This window comes from Apostichopus japonicus, chromosome 19 (genome assembly GCF_037975245.1).
Source record: "Apostichopus japonicus isolate 1M-3 chromosome 19, ASM3797524v1, whole genome shotgun sequence".
Taxonomy (NCBI): Eukaryota; Metazoa; Echinodermata; class Holothuroidea; order Aspidochirotida; family Stichopodidae; genus Apostichopus; species Apostichopus japonicus.
This window is the reverse complement of record NC_092579.1, coordinates 4,314,351-4,337,005: the sequence shown is the minus strand read 5'-3', so window position 1 is coordinate 4,337,005 and position 22,655 is coordinate 4,314,351. Positions and strand designations below refer to the sequence as shown.

Here is a 22,655-nt window from a genome sequence, read left to right as displayed (position 1 = left end):
CACCAAGCAAATATGTTTGACGACATGAGGGCTGTATTAAAAGAATGTGTACAAATTTGTTTATAAACTGCATGATGAAGGCAATTACAAGGAATGTGATTTGGTGCAAAATGCTAATGAGAGTCAAGTTGCAAGAGCTTAAAAAGCCTGTTATCTCATTAAAATTATGAGCTTAAGAGATGAGTAAGTACTATGAATAACTCTTATTCCCCCTTCCCCAATTTCTCAACTAGGTGCAAGAAAAACACTTGTTCAGTTTGAAAGAATTCCCTGTGTCTTGTTTAAAGTTCAGACTGACGATTTTGCTTCAAGTAAAAAATATGTCACACTTTAAATGTGCCAGATAAATTTTCTTTTAACAATTTAGCTAACTTCTATTAAAGCCTTTGAGGATGTATTTGAAAATTCTATTGCTAAAAACTAATTGTAGCATGAATATATCATACTGTATTTACTAGATATTAAAATTAACATTGTTTTCACTAAGGAAGATTACCAGATGTCACCATCCCAAATGTTAAAATATGCTCAGGATTTATCCCAAAAAATAATAGACCACATTATGTTTAATTAAAAAAATTGATAAAGAAGTAATTCTTTTTGAACCTCCTAATTTGCCCCGGGTTTGTCCACCCACTTGCCCCTTCCCTTCCCCTCCCTTTCCCCTCTCCCTCTCCCTCTCCCTCCCCCCTTCCCCTCCCGTTCCCCTCTCCCTCCCCCTCCCCCTGAAATGTTGATGGTAAATTTGACACAATTATGTTGTAACCTCAAGAAAAGGTACGTCCTTCCTATATGGATTTTGTTGCCTAAAGAACTGTCAACAAAATGGAATTCCTGTGGGTTATTTTCACCTTTAAATTTTCGAATCCAGAGGGTGCATGTAAAATGTAGGTTCCATCCATGTCTGACATTGAACCAGCTTTATGGCTTTTTACCATGCATGACTGAACCTGTTTAATTGATTGATTGCTGACTTATTCTGTGTTCCTAAGTTCTCTGTAACCAGTTGTCTGGTGTTCATTGTCTTTCTGCGGTGTATTACAAATTAAGTCTATCTGCGGCTTTGTACTACAGACTGAATACCTGGGCGCTTGAAAGTAATACGTTAAGTAACTGAATACTTCAAAAGTATGGTACTGTAAGTTTTGTTTTGCTTTTGATCAACCCGCCTGTGTAGTAGTCTGCTGTATGATGCTTCTTGTGAACTCTGTTTGTTTCCAATTTAATCACTAAAATGTCTCTTCTGAAACCACTGTATTGCTTTTTTTCCTTGTATCAAGTATCCAGCAAGCATGATGATTTCATGTAAATCTTTGCTAGCATATTTGCTTTGTGTGTTTAAAAGAGTTTCAAGGTAAATAGCAAGAATATTTGTATATATAATTTCAAAATCTTCTTTCCTATGAGGAATATTGTGACAAATGGTAACCAATGGTAACAACCACAAACCCAGCACATTCACCAAAAAGTAGTCTAAACTATAACCTCAATATATTTCTCGTTTCCGACCTTCGGTAACAAAATCCCTAGTCTATGCCATTTTTAGCAAAAAAAGGGTAAAAGTACTTTGACCTGAGTAAAATTTTTTTTGTATTAAATCATGCTTTTGTTATCTGTTCAATGAAAAATTTAGCAAAGATCTTCAAATAAGCTTCTCCAATGTCAGGTGATATGAGCCAAGTTTGCTTGTTAATATCAATATGCATAGTATAATATCAGGGTCATAATTCTTCTGTATAAAAAGCCGTGTGTACAGTATGTACTATGCATACATGTAGCCTTATGCCAGCCTTTTCCATAATTAACTAGATTTAGATAGTGCTATCCACCATTCTCCTTCAATGCTTTAACTTCAGTTTTTTTTATGAATTTTTTTTTTTATGAATTACCGCAAGGCATCTATTATTAATTTCCAATTCCGTTTGTTTAAGATCTTCCAGCGGTGTTTCATCATTCATATATACATACAAAGATTGATCACTAAATAGTGTTATAATTTTGGCCAATCTTTCAGTCATATATACACAGTACTGTAGGAACCTTTAAGAATGTCAAAAAACAAAGCCTAGCTGCAATAAAAAAATGAAAAGAAAATATGGACAAGCTTTTGTGCTAGGTATCCTGTGATAAAAAAGGGTTGGAAAGTACAGTACATCACACATTCCCTTCAAGTAATTCTTTAAATAAGTAAGTCTTACACACTACTTTGTGCATACACCGGAACCTAATATATATTGCTTCAAGGAAGGTTGCATCCAGAACCAATTCATTAGTGATATGCATAAAAAATGAATGATATGCGTAAAAAAATTGAATGCCTTATGAGGGAATGGCATGCAAGGACCGCTGGTTTGCCTGGTGCTACCTAGGAGACCGCACAGTGAAGGAACTGAGATACGCCGATGATCTTGTCCTGTTTGCGCTATCCGCTGCGGAAGCAGAAACGGCTCTCAACATCTTAGCGGACGTTTCCAAGCCCTATCAGCTTGTGATACACCAGGGAAAAACGGCCCACGTTGTCATCAAGACGGACCCGAACTCTACCGATACCATCCACCTGGGGACCTCCATTATCCCCAATGTTAACTCATTCATGTATCTCGGCTCCACCATCACCCACAACACTGATGATACTCCAGAAATCAGCAAGCGGATCGGCATAGCCAAGACTACACTCCGCAAGTGCAAGTACCTACGAAGCCCACACCTCTCCGTTGCGACTAAGCTTCTGGTCATCAGAGCCCTAGTAATGTCTAGGTTGACCTATGGCTCTACTACATGGTCGATTAAGAATTCGGATGCAGCCAAACTGGATGCTTTTGGTCGTACCGTCTGAAGATGGCTGCTAGGTGTCAATTGGAGACACCACGTTACCAACGAGTCACTTATGCGAATGATAGATGGTAGATGGCTATTCACCTATGACACTATTGTGCAGAGAAAAATGGACTGGTTCAGCCACATCGCCCGTCAACAGGGTCTCCAGTGGGACCCCTTGTCAGGTGCCGTTCTGGGCACAGTGATTAGTTGTGGGCGGCCTCGGATGACCTGGTATGATAACATCAGAGCCTCAACCCGTCTCACAATGGAGGAAGCAAAACAGCAGGCTCTTTCCCGGATTCATCTGCGGATACGTGGTCACCAACCAGCTCCACTTCGCCGGTCATCTCGCATCGCTTTGAGACAGCGTCCACGGACTCTTCAGAGTCTATGACGATTAATGATGATGATGTGTAAAAGTGTTAGGTTTAATAATGTGATATTTGGCAACTTTGTGGACAAACCAACCAATCTCTCTATCCTTTCTAGCATACCATTCTTTAACTCCAGCTCCTTCCCCTTGTGAAAACATATCATGCTGCTTTTTGTAGTGCCTTTAACATTAAGAATTCACATTATTTCTGAAATTGTATATCAAATTATTTTGCACTATTATTTTGTAATATTTGAAACCAGTTGTAACCAATGGTAAGGGATCATCAGATCATGAATTGCACATTTTGACATGCCAAAAAAAAGTATAACAATTTCTTATTATTTTTTTATTATTTGTCTTAAAACTTTCTATCAATTTACAAACCTTCATTTGTCTTTGAAACAAGAAAGGTATCTTTCCTACGGTACAATAAGGTATTTCCGCGGCCAAGATTTGTTTTTTTTTATGTTCTTGATCCATAGTACAGTATATATGTGTCAAGCTGATTGATTGCAGTTCTGCAGTGCGTACTGTATAAATTATTGATAGTTCTTAGTACAATAACATATCAAAGTTTTACATTCAGAAAATATTCTTTGCTGTGCAAACTTAGCATCGCCAAAATAAGCTACTTTTACAGACTACAGACTAGAAGGTGGGTGGTGTGTACAGTTGCAATAACTGGTCATATAAAGTCAACTGTCTTTTAGGCCCACAACCCCAAGATCTTTGATGAGCATTGAGTCCTAACCCTCTTGAGTCGATGACCGGAATTATGTACATGAAAGCTTTCTCAGACTATTGACTTGATGCTAAGACAACAGCAGAAAGAAATTACTGAATTTCTTTTGACTGGCAAGCTTTGAAAACTTCAGATATATTTTCCATGGTCTAGAAAACATCCCACGAACCACCAAAATTCTTCCCAACCCGCATTTGATTTTTTCTCCATATTAGTTTGCAGATGGTCCAAGTAAGTTATGAACAGAAGAAGATTGCAATGTAAGAGTTTAATAAGTCTGTCATCATTTTAAGTAAATTTATACCCAATCCAAGCAGACTTTGGTCCTCATGGCCGACCGCTTTCATAGTCTTTCGTTCTGATATTCTTTCATTTTAATACATCTCTCCCCCTTTCAGATCGATTATGGCTGCCAAACCTGTGGAGGACGAAATCACCTATGAAGTGGCCCACACCAGCACCCAGAGCCCCCAAGGAATCCTACGCCGGACCGCCTACGACACTCCGTTGTACGTGGACGAAGACCGGGGCCCGGGACCGGATGATTACATGTCCGATACAGACGACGAAGATGAGGATGACCAAGACTACAAAGAAGACGGTCACTCGATGTCCAATCGATCGAGTACCTCGGAAGATGACCTGCCCTTCCCAGGTCTGAACGAGAAAGTCTTTTACTGTCTCGGTCAGCTGCATTTCCCCCGACTGTGGTGCATACAGCTGGTTTGTTGGCCATATCCTTTTACAGTGAAAGATGTTATTAACTAATTTGCTTTTTTTCACAGTTTCTGTCTCAATTTCTCAATTTCTTCAATTTCTTGATTCCAGTATAAATTACAACATTTATAAATGATGAATGCACCCTCCTCTAGCATGCTAATTGTGTTGTAAAATTCCCTATTCTCTATTTGAACTACTGTGTAAAGGAGGGTAATGTTTATATTTGCATCACTCCACAGTTAACCAAGGATATATAGATCTGCAAATAATACAAGAGTTATTACGTAAACCAGGCTGTAAAAATATGTCCATAACGATATACATAAATGAAAAGACATCCCATTATTATGATATGAAGGAAACAGTAAAGATATCTCAGAGACCAAGATGCAGATTAGGGGGGGGGGGGATACTGGGTAGGAGGGGCAGGAGTCAGACCAACATTCACTGGTGTTGAAATTGCACACCAGTGGCAACCACCATGCCCCTCACATGATGATCAAACGTTGTGAGAGTTATTGGGACCGTGGCACCGTGCATCCCTCAAACCCTACCACCGAGTGTCAAGTGGTCCATGCCATCCGAGGGAGGAATTTTCACAAATGATGTGCTGTAAACACATTGATGGATTTGAGGTGATTACTGAGGGGGTACAGGGCTTAAACTATTACCGATGTTTGCACTAGGCATGGTAGTACATGGCAGATTAGTAGATGTGAGGAAGATAAATTTGCTTCTTGGGAATACTGCTCATACCAGGTAAGTTTTAAGGTATTCTTTTGGTGTTCAAAGATCACAACCTTGGTTTATCCTATGTACTACTGTACATGTTGACAGATTGTACACTTCTCCTATACAGCATTCAGCTAACTGTGTGTACGAATCACAGAGCTGGTTACAGAATATCTTGATATTAACTTGTGCACTCACATAACAACAAACACACCTTAAAAAGGCTTTCATTTCTTTAACTTACGCTGTGACTTTATTCATGGTGTGCTGGCTTCTTGTCGGTGAGACTACGACATACTGTTTTGAGTGTAAGTTTTGAGTGTAACATTTGATAGGCAGGGAAAGGGGCTCTGGGCCATGAGTGAGTCAGTGTAAGTGTTTTTTTGTGCTTTTAGAGTCATAACAAGAATTTTTTTTATTATTTGTCCAAAAAAAAAGGGAATAAAAAAAGAAGGAGAAAAAAAGAAGAAAACCTCAAACCAGAATGTTTTGGGACCTCTACAAAATTGCACTTGCACAGTACAGTATATATGGAGATTTTTGTGTTGAATCGTGTGTGTGTACTGTGTGTATCAGTGTGTTATAGGAAGACAGATGTTTCTATGCTAAACAGATGCTGTGTCACTAATAACAGACAGAGAAGAATTATAGTTTGCCTCATAGACACAAGTTGTAATGTCTGTATAGTAGATTCATTTGTTACTGAACTGTTTGTACAGAGGAATGAAGTCTTTCCAAAATAATGAAATTTACAAGAGAAGGTCTTCAATGTACTGTCTGGAGATATAGTTGACTAAAATCACTCCTGATCCATTTCCGTGGTAACAGTAAGGTCTTTTCGCAAAATGTAATGTAAAGTACAAAACTAGCAGGGTCATTAGGTTACAAGTTACTTTGCTGGTGAAATTTATTCAGTGTTGAAGCTGTGTACACATAGTTCAAATGCAGAATTCAAAGAAATCAAAACCTAATTTCAAGGTATATTCACGTTTTTTTTTTCTTCGTTCAGTCAATCATTTTACTCTATACTTGGAGTATGTCCTTTAAAACTCTTCTGCTTCAACTGTAGCCTTTGTGAGTACAGTAGGCTTAGCTTGTGTAAGTATGCACACCAATCACGACAGTTTGATGGTACTATTAAAGTCAAATGCCATTCTTATCTACTTAAAATTCAAACTGCAGCTTCTATTGCCATATTTCTGTTTGGTCAAATGAAGACTTGGTTTGTTTATCTTGATTGTTTTATTAGCTTAAAATTTATAGTTGTTATTAAAGATTGCATCATTGAACACATACCTTAAACTATATCATGCACACTGTAGAATATGAGCGTTCAATAACGGGACGATCTTGGTCGTAATTTTATGCCTTTTTTTTTCGAAGAAAAATATCTGTTCATAGGTGGATGTTTGTATATAACTGTTTCTAGTGATGAGGATAAAACACAATCCACACACAGACAGGCACTAAAATGCCAGCTTGCATTTAATGCCCGAGATGTATTTTCAATAACATATTTATCTTTGAGTAGTGACAACAGGGATAGTGCCAGTTTGGAGAAAAGATGGGTTACAGATATGGTTCTAAAATAAACATTCCCAGGCCAGTAATATATATTTCCATGGATTCTATGAGCTGTATTTAAAAGCTATATATTTGTTTTACAGTTTGGTAGCTGGAGTGACAGGCTTTTAGAACAAAGACCCTCAAACAGTTTTATAATTTACATCTGTCTAAGTATTTTGGGATAGGGGAAAGCAAGTCTGGGGGAGAGGAAAGAAGGTTAAAGTGAAATTGGGAGGGGAGGGTTTTTTAATGATCAATGATAATAAGATTGTTGTATTGTCTCTTGGAACAATGACCTGCCTAAATTAATCAAGAGCTTTGTTTAGGATACTGAAAGTTATAAGTAATGGATGTACAGTATTTGCATCCATGTGGGTCGGAAGAAGTCTGCTTAAAATGTCTTTCATTGCCTACTTATTTTGAGGGGCTTGGTCCTCTTCTGTGAAAATTGTGAGTGAATCAGACTTATTTAACTAGTGCTTTAGGAGAGTCTGGGTCTTTTTAACAAGATGTCATCCAGACCCCGGTCCAGCCAGACTTAAACATTTGGTGTTCAGTGTTCTGTGCATGGTGAGATGAATAGTTGCAGAAACTAAAGCTCGACAAATAAATTTGCTTCAAGGATGATTTTGTTGCGATTCAGATGAGATTTGAAAATTTCCTCCTGACATGCCGTAGAGAGGAATTAACTAGAGCTTTTTCAAAATTTGCTTTAATATATAAAATAAAGTGATAACACATTGCTGAAAAATTTAGCACACTAAGCTGTGTCACATGATCATTGTCCACCAATCAGAGAATAGCAGCATCCATAATTTACTTCGTTCCTCACATACGTGTCTCCCCACAACCTTAGCACCCTCGTTCTACCGTGAGTAGAATGAATTGGTAACCTTTTAACACTGCGCCCTTTATGACTGACCCCTCCCGGTCAATGCCCTTCCTTCAAATTCCACCATCCAAAGTGCTTACATCGTTCGTTTTTGTGTGGATGAATTTTTGAATTAATTTGATCGTATACGACTAATACATCTGGGTACTGAGAAATACCTTAAAAGGTCTATTTCTTAGAGTCAAAACCCTTTCTGTAATTTAATCATTCTTTTAGAAAGATATGTGGAATTCGTTGCCCCCACCTTGCTCCCTGGACCCCTTCCCAACCTGAATTTAAGTGATTAATTGAAGTGTGCCTCAAGGAGAATGTTCATTTTGTTAATGACTGTCACTTCTGACTCTTGGTTTTGCTATTTTGTTGAAAATATAAACAGAGGTCACATTCCGGTGGCATTTGAAAGGATGGGCTGAAATAGAAACTTGATGTTCTTAATATGCCATAGTCAAATAAATATATAAAATAAAGTAAAATAAAGGGTAATGTTTTATTATTTACCCTTTACTGATGATAGTTCTGTAACCCCCTCCACCCCCCCAAAAAAATCAATTTGATGCATTCAGTTTTCTTGTAACTTTATCTGTTGCTTGAGAGTTTTACAAAACATGATGCTATTCTTACAGTAGTCATGTCAGAAAAAGAAAATCCATGTGCAAATGGGGTCATTGTAATAGTTACAACTTTTTTTACAATTTTTTTTATTGATCTATCATCCTGCTTAGTTTTATTCCAGACATGAAATTGATTGTAATAACATGAACAGTTTCTACAAAAACAAATGCCAAGTATGGGGAAAGCTATTTATCTTAAATATGGTAAACTATAATACTTTTATAATTATAATTGCCCATATACAGAAAGATCAAAGGTGATATAACTGTTAATGTACAATTCATTTTCAGGAATGCTTGCATGGTTTCAGATCCTGTGTTTTGCATTCTGAAGCATGCTTCACAACATTCCCCAGTGAGTACTAGAAATGTGCCAAGGTTTTCCAATTACGATAGCAAAAAGCAAGCAAGAATCATATTACATGGAGAAAGCAATTTCCAAATTACCTGTGAAAGAGGGAGTAAGGAAATTTCCTTATAGCAGCCAAAAAAAAAAATAAAAAAAAATAAAAAATGATAAAGGAAGGGAAAGACAAAAGTGAAAGAGTGGATAAACTTGAGATATGTAAAACAGCAATGGAAATCTGAAAAATGGAATTGAGTTTTATAACTTTAAAAAAACGAACAGAGATGACAGGTACAGTTGAAGCAACAAGAAAACTTTTTCATAAAAAGGCAACTTGGATTGTTGATGTGGTGGACATTGTTCCCCCCCCCTCCTCCTCCTCTCAACACCCCCTGCTTCACTCACCTTCCCCTAAAAATTATATTAAAGAGGAGATATGAACATACAGATGCAAATTATTCACAGTTTATCAATTTATTTCAAATTTAATTTTGATGTCTAATACGTTAATCGATTGATAAGATATACTGTATATTTATTGACAGGACAACCAAAGAACTCCAATGAAATTAGCAACACTAATTTCATTTTTCGACATTTTAGTATTAAGATGACATTGTTATCAAGTGTTGACACTGATGACACAATATGATGCGATGATTTTAAGTTGAGCAAAATTTCAGTTACCAAACTCCATATCCAACATTTATTGCAGACCTTATGTCAAATTCTGTGATGCTCAGAATTCTACAGATTTGTTTATCGTACTGGATATTGGTCGTTCCGCGACAGAGAGGACCAATCTACAATAATGTCGACGTCCATTTTTACATCGTTCTTCAGATGCTACTTGTGCTATGGAAATGATGGTAACTTAAACTTTTTGGAAACATTTTCCTTCCCAGGCACTTTTGTTTTGCATTGATATTTGTTCAATTCCGAAATAATCTGAAATGTACTGAAAATAAGTAGGTTACATCACAACAGTTAGTACATTAGTAACTAATCTTGATGAATTACTGTATTTCAGTGCAAATTAAAGGCAAGGGTTTAGTCTGTTGTGTGTGTAATCTAGGAACAAAATGGATATACCAAAAACATGCTGCCAACTCTTTAAGGTTGTGCATTTCTGTGTAGTATTGACCAGTTTATTCTAAATGCAGAACATTATCAAAATCTAAAGAATGTCATGGGATATAAAAGGAAACTCTTAGTTGTTGGTGAATTCTATCCCTCCTTTTATCATTTATTAATCTGTTTTAATAACTTAATCAATTAAATATTAGTAATAACGGTAGAGATCAGAGGCTTTAGTATCCGTTAAACATGAATTTACTGCTTTTTTTTCTTTCTGTCTGTTTTTCTAACACCATTTGCCGGAGTAGTTCTGTCCTCCAGTGACATTGGTAATGTAATTGCTTTGTCCATCCACACTGGATGATTCGAATGGAATCCATAGTAACTTCATGCATCAGCTTTACACTTAGGCTGCTTGGGCGCAGTTTGCATTTTGCACAAGCCAGTGTCATATTTGCATTCCTAGAGATTACAGTTTATTTTAATAATATACAAAGAAGTGTGAGTCGGCTTTTATGGGTAACACATGATGGAAAAACAATTTAATATTACAGTCAACCTTTGAAGATTGGCATTATAACTACTGAGCATTGAAACTATAGTTCCTGCATATTTTAGCAGGTGCAAACTTTCGCGATTGTCAGATTCCCCACTAAATCAGTGCAAAAAATCTACAAGGGATAGCTAGAATTACTGTTATCGAAAGGGGTTTAAATATGTTGAGCAGTTTTATGACTCTGTCGCCATGGTTACTTTTTCCGTTCTAGATATTTACCCAATATTGATGTTCGATACTTTGGTTACACGATCAGTTTTTTTGCCCCAAAGTATTACCTGCACTCCATCAAAATCACTGTTTTGTAAACACACTGGGTGCTTCGGCAATATTCTCTCTCTGGGCGAGTTAACGTTCGATCTTGGGAGAGTTATAGCGTTGACACTTAAACAGAGCAAAAATAAGTCAACATCCACAAATAAACAGGCGGATTGGGGCGGGAGACATTTCATTATTGAAATGGAACATGATGGATCACCTTAAAGGAAGAGAGAGAGAAACAAGAATAAAAGATGCTGAGCAAGGTTAATAGATCAACTGCAGACGCGATGTTGCCAGATGCCTGCATCTCCCCGACAACAATAAGAATAGATTGTTAGTATTCTCACTAGTCAGACCTAAATGATGTGCATTACTAGATTTCTGGCTCCTATTTTTGAACAAGATGAAACTTAAAAAATCTGCAGTCGCCTTATTCTGAGCACAATAACTCTCTGCAAAGTTATGACATACGGAAGAACGCAGGTATTACATTATTCCTGCTTTTTTGGGGGGGATTAATTTCCCTATAGACTTCATAGGTGAGACTAATCTGTGGATGCATAGATATTAAACAAAAACATAGAGAAGAAAAAAAAAATCATAAGATTCTGTCAAATTGACATTTACTAGGGTGTGAACATTTCCCCACATCAGAAAGTTTGTTTAATGTTGGTAGTGCACTAATTTTTCCCTCCAGTCATGATCACATCCTAGAAGTTTCTCTCAAGTTGGCTGAAATTGAGGTAGCTGATTTTATGTGGTAATTGTTTAAAGGTTAATATGTTGAGTTTCTTTACAGAATAGTAACACTTTGTGAGCTATATTTTGGGTCACGACCTTCCCCCTATCCCCCTCCCCCACCCGGTTGATTCTGGTAAAATACTATTAGATCTGACCATAAATTCCATTTTGATTATGTGCAAAAGTTCATTAGCATGACTAATAATAGTCATTCCAATTATTGAAAGACAAAACCTCACAGTATGGTTATTGCTTGAATGGTCTTTGGTATGTGATTAACTTCCTCTTAAGAACATATTCTGGACAAACTATAACCCTTGAAATTATCAGATTGCATCTATACGTTCTGTAAATGTGCAGCATTTTGAATTGAACCCGAATTGCTTTGCCATACCATTACAGTACTGCAGTAATATACATATTCTCTACTTACCTTCCTTGTTCAACATCTGTTTGTAAGAATCCCTAAATTCATCAGTTTTTCTTTCAAGCTTACTCTTTCTTAATTTTAATGTAAACCAGAAATCCTTTGGAAGCAAACTTTAAAGATTTGAATGGAACCAAAAATATTTTTTTTATTTACTTAAAAAAGTTATTTTTTTTTATTTTAGCAATCGTTTGGTGACACAGGCTATAAGGCGAGACATTGTCATAAGTTGTAATAAACAGCAGACTTACCTTTAAGCAATATTAAAGAAAGTCATTTTGCACAAACTTGCTCCAAAGCAACATTCAGCCGCAAAATGTAGCAGGGTTGGCCGGTTTTTACCGGGAGGTTTTTGAAGTTCACCTCAATAGACTGTTGCCTACTGTATTAATTGCATGAACTGTCTGAGCACATAATAGGCCTGAAGAATTTAGGAGGGGTGAGTGTCCCAGTGTAGACCTATAATGGTTTGGGCAATAGGCAATGCATACTGTTAAAGAGATCGTGACAGAATAACTATACATGAACAATATGAAAAATACTCTTTTTTCCACAAAAAGTAGAATTAGGTTGTGATAAAATAGCTCAAAATGAAGCTAAGAAACTCCCATATTCAATAACATATGCCTGTCATGAAACAATATCGTGCCTACTGATGACCCTGCATATTACGGACAAGTAATAATAGTTTTCGAGACGGAGGCGGTTTTTACCAGTATTTACCAGTTTTTCCCGGTTTTTACCTGGTTTTTACCGATTAGTGGGAAAAACAGGTTTTTCCCGGGAAAATACCAACCCTGAAATGTAGCCACATTTAAGTCTATATACAACAGTGATTCGCTTCACTTACAAGAGTCGGGATTCAGTATGCACGGCTAATTATGACAGTGTATTTCCCCCTCGTCAATCGGATGGATTGAAATTAAAATGATCTAGGCATGAAGCTTATTGATTGAAAACACTTCACTTGCAGGATGACTTGGCAGGATGAATGCTTGGATAAGTTTAAAGCCAGAGAGAATCAATCACTGATGTAACTTGCATATTTCTGTTAACTATCTTCAGTAGATGAACCACCAATATGTATATGTATTGAATAGAAATATGAATGTATGCATGTTTGTATGTATGTATGTTTATATTATATTATATATATATATATGTATATGTATATATATATATATATATACATATATATATATATATATATATATATATAAACATATATACATATATATATGTGCGTGTTTGTATATATTGAAATTTTAGTGAGTTGGAGTATCCAGAACAATGAAGAAACCTCCACCTGAGCTCCACCGGGATTCGAACCAGCGGACCTCCTACTTTAGATGCAGACACACATATTGAATAGAAATACAGTTGAAATTGAAAATATGTAAATGATTAGACTGTTTAGTGCACTCCATTAAAATATCAGATATACATTGGAAAAGCATCATGGTCACTATATTAAAACCAAAAATATACTCAATATAAAATGCACTTCAGTTCACTACATTATAATCTGATGAAATCTATTGAAAATCTATCAAGTTTAATCCTCACCTTCATTTCAAGTGACAGTTATAGAATCAACTGCAGAAATATTGACTATAAGACAGTTCAGTGTACTAAACCACAGATACACTTGAGTATAATAACAACTTAAATACCACTGTACATGGCGATTGAGTATCTCTTATAAATTCTAAACTTGCAGGTTAGTTATAGAGCTTGCCTTCTTTGCTAGTGACTCTCTAGATGAAAACACTTGGAATATCAAACAAATTTACTACACTACTTTATGATTGAGGAGGAGGAGGGAGGGAGGGGTGGGGAGAAGGGCTGGGGATGTTCTTCTGGGATAAGGAAAAGAGTTGTTTTGCGAAGGACAAAAGTAACGAAAGTTACATTTCGTGAAAGCATATAGATTTCCAAACCATTAAATTCTGGTAAAGCTGTATTGTATGGAGCAATTGTTTAGTATTGTATTCGATGGAACAAACTGATGAAAAGAGACTAACTCTGAAACTCCCCAGAGAGTAAAGCAGCTGGATTTGATGAGGAAGTGTTGCAGAGTATTTTTGTCCCCCCTCAAGTTCAGAATCCTAAGATTTAATATCTTCCAGAAGTTATGGAAGTGTGAGATTTTCAGCTAGGTGAACTGATAGTGACATATCTCTAGATATATGGAATGTCAAAATTTTGTACTACCTGCTTCATATACTTAGGTGGGTGGTTCTGTCATGAGAAAAGGGAAAAGAGTTAGCTTGTGTCATAGATATAAATTGTAACGAAATCTTATAATTGGTGCCCGCATTGATCGGTCTAAATAATTTTGACTTTATTAATATAATGTGATTAATATTATTTTGCCTTCTTACATAAGTGTATGTAGCTCAAGTTTCTGTACAGAATATCATATATCCAGATAGATTAAGACACATAAACATGCAGGTGATAAATTATACAAAACCCACTTTGACAGAATATAATTCCCCCCCCCGCCCACCCATCCCCCCTTCACCCATTCTTCAACTATCAGAACTGTCGTGTCATTCTATCTGCCGTATAGTAACATTGCAACATAGTTCTATCGTCCAATCACATGACTTCATTCCCTAAGAAGCACACTTGTGAGATTATGCCTGCAGCCACCAGCCGTATACTGACCTCGGCTAAGTAGGTGTAATCGTCGTAGAGATCCACTTAGCGTAATTGCTCTCATCAGGGTGCACGCCAATAACACGCTCACTTACGGCGCTCTGCCTAAGAAGTGGGATATATACGTATTGAGAGCCGAAATAGAGAGAATGGCCAAATCTGGTTTTGTAATTCCTGGTGGCTGGAATGCTTCCCCAGGGCTTTCAGATTATGGCAGGTGCTGATTTAGCTGCCAATGTCAGAGCAAAAAGAAAAGATGATTTACGCAAATTTGTACAAGGAGGTAATTTAGTCTTCTCGCGCTCGACAAGTCCAGGAAGCTCTTATATTATTATTTTTTTTTTTCGGTTGCTTGAATTTCATGTTTCATGTTTGGGATTCATTTTGGCAATATTAGATGAGTAGGACATGGGCAGACGTAACACGGATGCGTTAGAATAATGTATCGCAGATTGTAAATCTCTCGAAACATCTAGATGGAACATCGAGCAAGTCAGCTTCTCCTTGGGGTGTATGGAGCTGCGTTTTTCAGTAAATGCAAAAGCTAATTTATAAAGCTCCCTGTAATCAGCCAAACAAACCGATAAAAAGAGATCAACTCTAAAAATTGTCCAGAGATTAAAGCAGTCGGATTTGATGAGGAAGTCATTCAGAGAAAATTTTGGGTATCCTAAGAAAAGTTTAATATTTTGTCAGATTAATATCTTCCAGAAATTATAGAAGTGTGAAATTGTCTGCTAGATGTAGCTGAACTAAATGCCCAGACAAGAAAATGTTTAGTAGAACATGTTTGCTAAGTTCAAAGTGAAAGACTGATGCATGCACATTTGCTGAAGGGGCCCAAATGTTTTCAAACTTGAGTTCAAAAGTCTCATATACCTGAGATTTTTGGGGGGCCAGTTTTTCTCTCTTTTTGATACTAAAAAGATATGCCCCCAGCAAAGAAATAGCTACACGGATATGCCATTAAGGGTTGGGTAACTTAGTTGGTAGAGAGCTGGGTCCACTGGGATTGTAACATCAGGCGCATAGCGAGGAATTTGCTAAGGGAGGGGCGAACCTGTAGGCAAATTATCAGAGCCGTAGAATCGGCATTGGAAACTATGTAAGCGAAGCGCCACCATGGTTAACGCGAAGCGTACAAGAAAAGTTTGGCCGAAAATGCCTCCCAGATCAGTGGAAATGGCACTTCCCAGGCCTTGCAAGTTGCATCTAAGCATTTTCTATTTGAAATTACTAGCGACATCATAAAAACGTACAAAAAGAATATGCTCAAGGGGGGGGGCGGTTGCCCCCTTTGGCCCCCCTTGGCTACGCGCATGTGTAACACATAGGTGACTGGTTTGAATCCCAATTTAGCCATAAATTTGTTCCTTTCCATTGTCTAAAATTTCCCCGTCAGTATAACATTCGTTTACTTGCAGCACTATACAGTTAAACTCATTGAATGCGTTTGTATTTGTAGTACACATGGTATTGATGATATTGGTGACTATATAACTTGTGAACTGGAAACATAAGTGCCTCTCTTGTAGATGAATTGAAAATTCTGCAGTGAAGAAAAAGAGATATAATTACAGTTTATTCATCTTTTGACATTTGCAATTTTTTAACTTGAAGGTAATGTTTAAAAGCGCTCCCTTTGACATTTTGCCAGAATATGTGATTTAGTATGTAAAGTAGAGCTTTATAATTGCATTGACATTTAGAAGAAGGCTAATGTTGTTAATATTTATAACTTTTACCTCACTGAAATGATGGTCAGGAAAACATGCAGGCTGGGTTCAAGAATTTGTTTGCTCGGTTCATAAGGATAAGTACAACTCATCGTTTTTGGTATCCACTGGATGTTCAATTGGTTTGGTCCTTTGTAAAGAACCCGAAACAACAAAACAGGGTGAGATATAGGCAGGGGTAGTGATAGGGTACATTGAATACACTGGTTTCATATGAAGAGTGTATTATAAATGTCTGTGCAGTGTTCACATTGTGAGTGCATGCTGGCTAGGCTAGGTTCCTTGAATATGGAAAGTATGGTAGGTCTAGGTGAGTTGGTGATGTTTGTTTTGCTAAAACTGTTTGCAGCAAATTATAGCAAAGTAGTTTTCTTTTCAAGTGTATTCCATGGTGATCAAGGATCCCTCACCCCCCCCCTCACAAAAAAGAAAAGGAGGTAATAATAATTACTTTTTTAAAGTAGTTGTTTTTTCCGAGTTATGTTGTTTTACTTGGAATTCATATTGGTTTCCATTCTTAATTTAGCCTCCAAAATCATCACACATTTTAAGTTTCAGTAATGGATTTCCTGTTTTTCTCTCTCTCATTGATGAATCGATAACATGCTTTTATGAAATTTTTAGTGAAATAGTGTATTTAATTGAACATATTCTCTTGGCTGCATTCTGAAATCTATACCAAGTCATTATTTTCAAACCCTTACTTAAGCATTCATGTTTAAATGTTGGGGTGAATATATTTGCTTTACTACCAGATTATGTATGTATCCTATTACAAGTGACATGCATAAACTTGCCTGCCTAGGTCTTAATACATACACAGCTGTTTAAGAGAGTAAATTTATCAGTGCTCTTCTCCGGATTGAAGGCAAAAGCTGTGACAGGATCAGCTGTTCATGGACGTGGAAAAAAATTTAAAAGGCACCCGAGACTCCCAAGATTTTATGGATATTGGAAGTAGAAATCTAATTTTAGTGTGTCCTCGTCTGACGAAACTAGGCCAGCGAGCTTCTAGGGTCTTCACAACTCCGAGCTGACAGACAATGTTATTAGCATCGCCTTGTTTGACAGTTGCAAAAAGTCCTGGAGATGTTAAGTGGGGTCGCAGGTGACTTCAAGAATATGGACTGATTTTTAAACAGAAAAAGAAAAGATATTAAAGTAGAAAACAGAAATAATTTCATATTCCTGTATAAGATAAGACGTGCTGGCTCGTGGTTGTTAAGTTGAGAACTATAAGCACAAAATATTATTGTGATACCATGGCTGGCATGAGGAGGGAAACCATGGGGTGAGGGGGAGGGGGCCAGGTGGCAGTGTGTATTATCTGCATGTAGTTAATCTCCAAATGAAGCCCGTCTGGAGTGATATCTAACATTGACTACTCCTATGAAACTTGATGGCTTCATTTTTTGGTCACAATGATTTGCAATATTCAGTTCCATTACATCGCCGTCATGCTAATACGTAGCAAGCTAGCAACAATCCACGTTTGAACAAAGTGTGAACAGCTCAATTAAGTGACTCGCACTTCTTCTAGTTTGTAATTCTTAGCACAATTTTTATCCTAACAATTATATGACAAATTTTGAGATTACCGGCGAAATGAACTACTTTTAATTAAAGATATTCCGAAAGGCTCTTCTTCAAGTATACAAACGGCATAACCCATAAAGCAATTAGCAAGCAGCTGTTTCCATGTTCAGCTTGCACAGGTCTACGTATAAACCTGTTTTCTCTCATTCATCAGTATTTGACGTATGCTTTTATAAATATCAAGTCAGGTAAACTAATTTATTCAAGGTTTTAGTTTTGCCTTTTGTTGATCGCCATACAAACGTAACTCTGGAATTTCTTTGAGCCTTCCACGACAGTATACCAAGTCGGTGTCATTGATTCCATCGATTCTGCAAATTAGTTTCCGTGGCAACAGCAAATGGGGCCGTCGGGCAAAAGTCAGGGAGATGATTTTATTTTTTTAAAGACTCAAAGCAAAACATGTTGATCCTTGCTGGGCACTGTTGAATCAGACGAAATGAAATTGCCTTCTTCGTTACGAGAAGAAAGTGAGGAACATGATAGCCGACGGTCGGAAATCATGGATAAAGAGAATTTTCAGGTGAACAATGGTCAATGATGACGTAGGATTTAATCGCCTTTTGTGTATTGTGCGTGGGTTGTAGAATTGTCTGATAAAGAATAGTGGGGATACAAATCTGGGTGATGAAGAAGGGAATAAAAACAGATGTACTAGTAAATCCAGTCATGATACAGATTTACATTCTGGAAGGGGAATTAATGGCTTTGTCTTATGTAATTGGTAAGACTGTTTCATTCCCCATATATATGAAAGTTGTTGTGGGCTATTAAATATTAATGAAATATTACTTGAGATAGAAGCGACAAATATTTACCCTCCCAGATAAAGGCTAGTTGGTCCACTATCATTTTATTTTGACTTTTTGGTCTTCCTAGCATATTCGCAAGGATTTTTGCATCTCCATTTATGTCTGCTATTTGTGTTTGCAGCATTCTGTCCCTCGCCATCAAGTACCCCTACCTGATAGATACCCAGGATGTGGCACCTGAGGTGGCAATGTTAACATACTCTCTGTGTGAAGGTACCTGTGACCTAGCCTACTTTGCATATGAGAATCAAGGCTAAATTTGTTGTGTCAGTATATGATGACACTAACTAGCAGGTGATACTGCTTTTTTTCCCGTCAAATCAAAAGAAATCTTTCGTGTATGGCAGAGTATGACAGTTCTAAAGGGTCGCGAAAAAAGTTTTTGATGGGTTGCAAGATTTACCACACACGGAAGAGATTTATCTGCAGTTTTCCAGACGACGGAGATTGAGTAAGGTTATTGTTGTAACAGTCCATAGTCCAAGCTAGCTAGGGATTCTGAAGGGTGTCAGTTATGGAGTGTCAGAGAGGTGTCTGTTATGTGGGTCATGGCTTAGTCCTCATGGAACATCCTTAATGGTCATGGGCCTTAAAGTTTGTGGACCGCTAGGGATTCTGAGGTGTGCCAGTTACGGGGTGTCAGAGGGTGTCAGTCATGTGGGCCATATGGCTTAGTCCTCATGGAAGAACCTTAATGGTCATGAGCCTAAAGTTTGTGGACCGCTAGGGATTCTGAGGGGTGTCAGTCATGTGGGTCATTGCTTTAAGTCCTCATGGAAGATCCTTACGGTCATGGTCCTTAAAGTTTGTGGATCACTAGGGATTCTGTGGGTGTGAGCTATGTGGGGGTCATGGCTTAGTCCTCATGGAAGATCTTTAACGGTCATGGGCCTAAAAGTTTGTGGACCACTTCCTTAGTAAACTTGAGCGAATCTTGTGAAAATTATTGTAATACTTCTAGAAAGTCAACCACAATGTGTCATTTGATCTTTGCTTTCGCTCGCAGATAATTCAACTCGAAGACTGCTTAACTTGGACTGGGCTGCTGACATTATTAAATCAGTGTCCTACCCGACTTGACTTTATTTTCACTAGCGTTTTATTCAATCACATATATCACCTTCACCTTCTGTCATCGACGAAGTCCAATCTAGCTCTCCGAAAATTAACCAATATCTCTAAACTTCCTTGGCAACGTGGTTGCCATGTGCAGTGCAATATATATATATGTACATATATATGAAAGCGTCTCTTTGTGCTCGTGTGCTAAAAATACCCCCTCGTCATCGTTAAACAGTAATTCATTCCAGAGTTTGGCTCCGACTAGAGAAACTCACGGTGTTTAAATGTCACAGCTTTAATAACGAACGAGACGAGTCTTAATATGCGAAATCATTCATTAATGTAGAGGAATCTATGAAAAAGCTTGGAGTCGTGAACCTTCCGGGATAATCAGGAATGTTTGTCTTTAACCTTCAAGGCTAATCAGGAAAGGTCTCTGAGGGGGAATAAATTCATATTATTTGCAAAAGTTGTGGATAAGTGGAAATAAAGTAAAATATTAGTCTCCTTGATGAAGAGTTCTTACAGTGTATAAATCATTCTGTCAGTTGCTCCGTAAAAGTAGCACCAGTGTAAGATAATTGCCCAATGCTGCCACAGCTCGCTAACCAAATCGTACCTGTAGGTCTGCAGTTACTATAATTATTACAGTTATTTCCGCAGCATGTATTTTTTTTTTTACAACATCCTTTCCGTGGTTTTGTATCACTTCTTGTTGACAGACGAATGCAGGAATTTCTAGTGCAGGTTCACAGTGTCATCACAGAACAAATTAATTAATTACCTAACAGGCAAACAAGGCGAGAACCGCGGTAAGGGAAGACTCCTGACAACTTGACAACACAAACAGTTAATTTGCATTTCGAATAATACTTCAGGTGTTACTGTATCTTGAGGTTTGATAAAAAAAAACAGAACTTTTTCGCCTGAGATGTATTTATAAAGCTCGAGCAAGACGTCGGTTGAATAAAATGTGCATTTCGTTATAGCTGAGAGCAAATTTTCTGCATTTGGTCAGCGTTTTTAAAAATTTTATCTACCAATTGCATGACTCCAAAATAAGATGGGGATTAAATCAATCCATGGAATTTCTTTGATCAAACAAAGAAATTACCTTCTAGATTATTTTTTTTCACAAGTAGGTTTGGGAGCAAGTTTGGTTCCTATGTAACATTACATTTATTGAATTTACTAGAGTGTTTACATTTACATGCTAGTGAAACTCGACCCCGAAGAATATCAGACCATCATTCGGTTTCTTTTCACTTTCAATTTTTTTTAAATTTTCTTACAACAAGACTTGATATTAAAAGGTACGCCTATACCGTATGAAGCAAAGTTGAAATTTGTTTTTAGAAATGTTGACAGTTTTTGCCCAAAATGTTGGTGAATTTGCAGATTTAAACCAGAGCTGTTTGTTTTGATAAACATAAAGTTGTTTTGATTGTTACCTACTGATATGTAGTCTTGCTAGTGAAAGCTGTCCTTGCATGGAACTTTGTATTGAAAAAAAAAAAACTCAGAGTCATGAATATTCAGTAGTTGTGCATGATGGTTGATGCATTTCTTGCTGCATATGGAGATTGTGGTTTTCTTTGAGCCGAGTGACATCGAGATTAAAACCATCAGCATCCTCAGGCTGATGTGTAAGATGTAAAATATAGAAATATGAAAAATCAATAGCACATGTATGCACACCTTGGGGTGAACCCCGGCTGGCTTATTGTCATATAAAATATCACCATAAATAGTGGGCACTTGCCATCTTCTGACGTCATCGATTTGAGGGATTTTTGAATATTTATACCCAGAATTGGTGTTGGTATTTGTGAATGCATATTGATTAGAAAGCCTTTTGTACAACACCTGACTGACAGTACAGTAGGCTATTGGCTGATTGCACAAATTTCATGAGTTTATTTGTGAACCATCATATTGGGAGTATAGCTATAGACTGTGCTTTTCAACAGAAAAAAGAAAAGCCATTGGGGATGGAGATGGGGCATTGACAGTTATTATGAGGAGGGGAGGAGGGGGGAAGGCTAGGATTCCTCTAGCCACTGCTATCTATAACTCACAACTTCCTAAAAATGAAGTGGGAAAATCTTGTGAAGGTTACATATAGCTCGTTACTGTTGTAGAGAAAAGGCAATAATGTGAACTATTCCAAAACTTATGGGATATTTGGTCACCATAGATACAGTACATCAGAAATATCAAACATACTGTGTTAGCTTAAGACTGGGATCTCTGGACTTCCTTGTCTCCTTTCCTATACATGTATTTGTGGTGCTATATATTATACATAAAGCATACATGTATTTGTGGTGCTATATATTTTACATTTAGCATACATGTATTTGTGTTGCTATATAGTATAATTTAAGCATACATGTATTTGTGGTGCTATATATTATACTTTAAGCATACATCTATTTGTGGTGCTATATATTATACATTAAGCATACATGTATTTGTGGTGCTATATATATTATACTTTAAGCATACCATATTCTGTCTCCTAGCGACAACTGGAGTACCTACAGTTTACCGAACCTGCAGCAGATTGAGATCTTTGAACCTGCTTGTTTGATTTAGCTCACTGTTGTGAATTTATAGGATTACAATTAGTTTACTAGTATCCAGTGATGATGAGGTATTACGACTACTCTACTGTTTTATTGTAATCTCCCACATGCCCAATTAATGCATCTTTGAAAGGTATCCAAGAGTAAATGCATGCATGCATTTCCCATATCAACTCATGTTTTTGTTGTTGTTGTACTAAACTGTTGCAGAATTTAGAAAGAAAGATAGAACCCAAAATGAAGAACTTGGTTAATAGTGGACACTTTAGTGTTTTAATAGTTAAAGTGGTCTTTTCCCCAATGCTCTAACAATACCTCTAAAAGTTGATA

The 22,655-nt window shown here is 37.1% G+C and overlaps 2 protein-coding genes across 2 annotated transcripts in view; both read left to right on the top strand.

Annotated features, from left to right (window-relative positions):
- LOC139960684 (voltage-dependent T-type calcium channel subunit alpha-1G-like) overlaps positions 1-22,655 on the top strand; it is a 202,711-nt gene that overhangs the window by 16,403 nt on the left and 163,653 nt on the right. Inside the window, exon 2 of the mRNA XM_071959235.1 lies at positions 4,337-4,674. Within this exon, the coding sequence (XP_071815336.1) occupies positions 4,344-4,674 (331 nt within the window). The 5' untranslated portion in view covers positions 4,337-4,343. The remainder of the gene's footprint in view (positions 1-4,336; positions 4,675-22,655) is intronic.
- Positions 2,330-2,836, top strand: LOC139959737 (uncharacterized). Its single transcript, XM_071957559.1, has one exon. It carries the CDS (start codon positions 2,330-2,332, stop codon positions 2,834-2,836), a length of 507 nt encoding a protein of 168 aa, XP_071813660.1.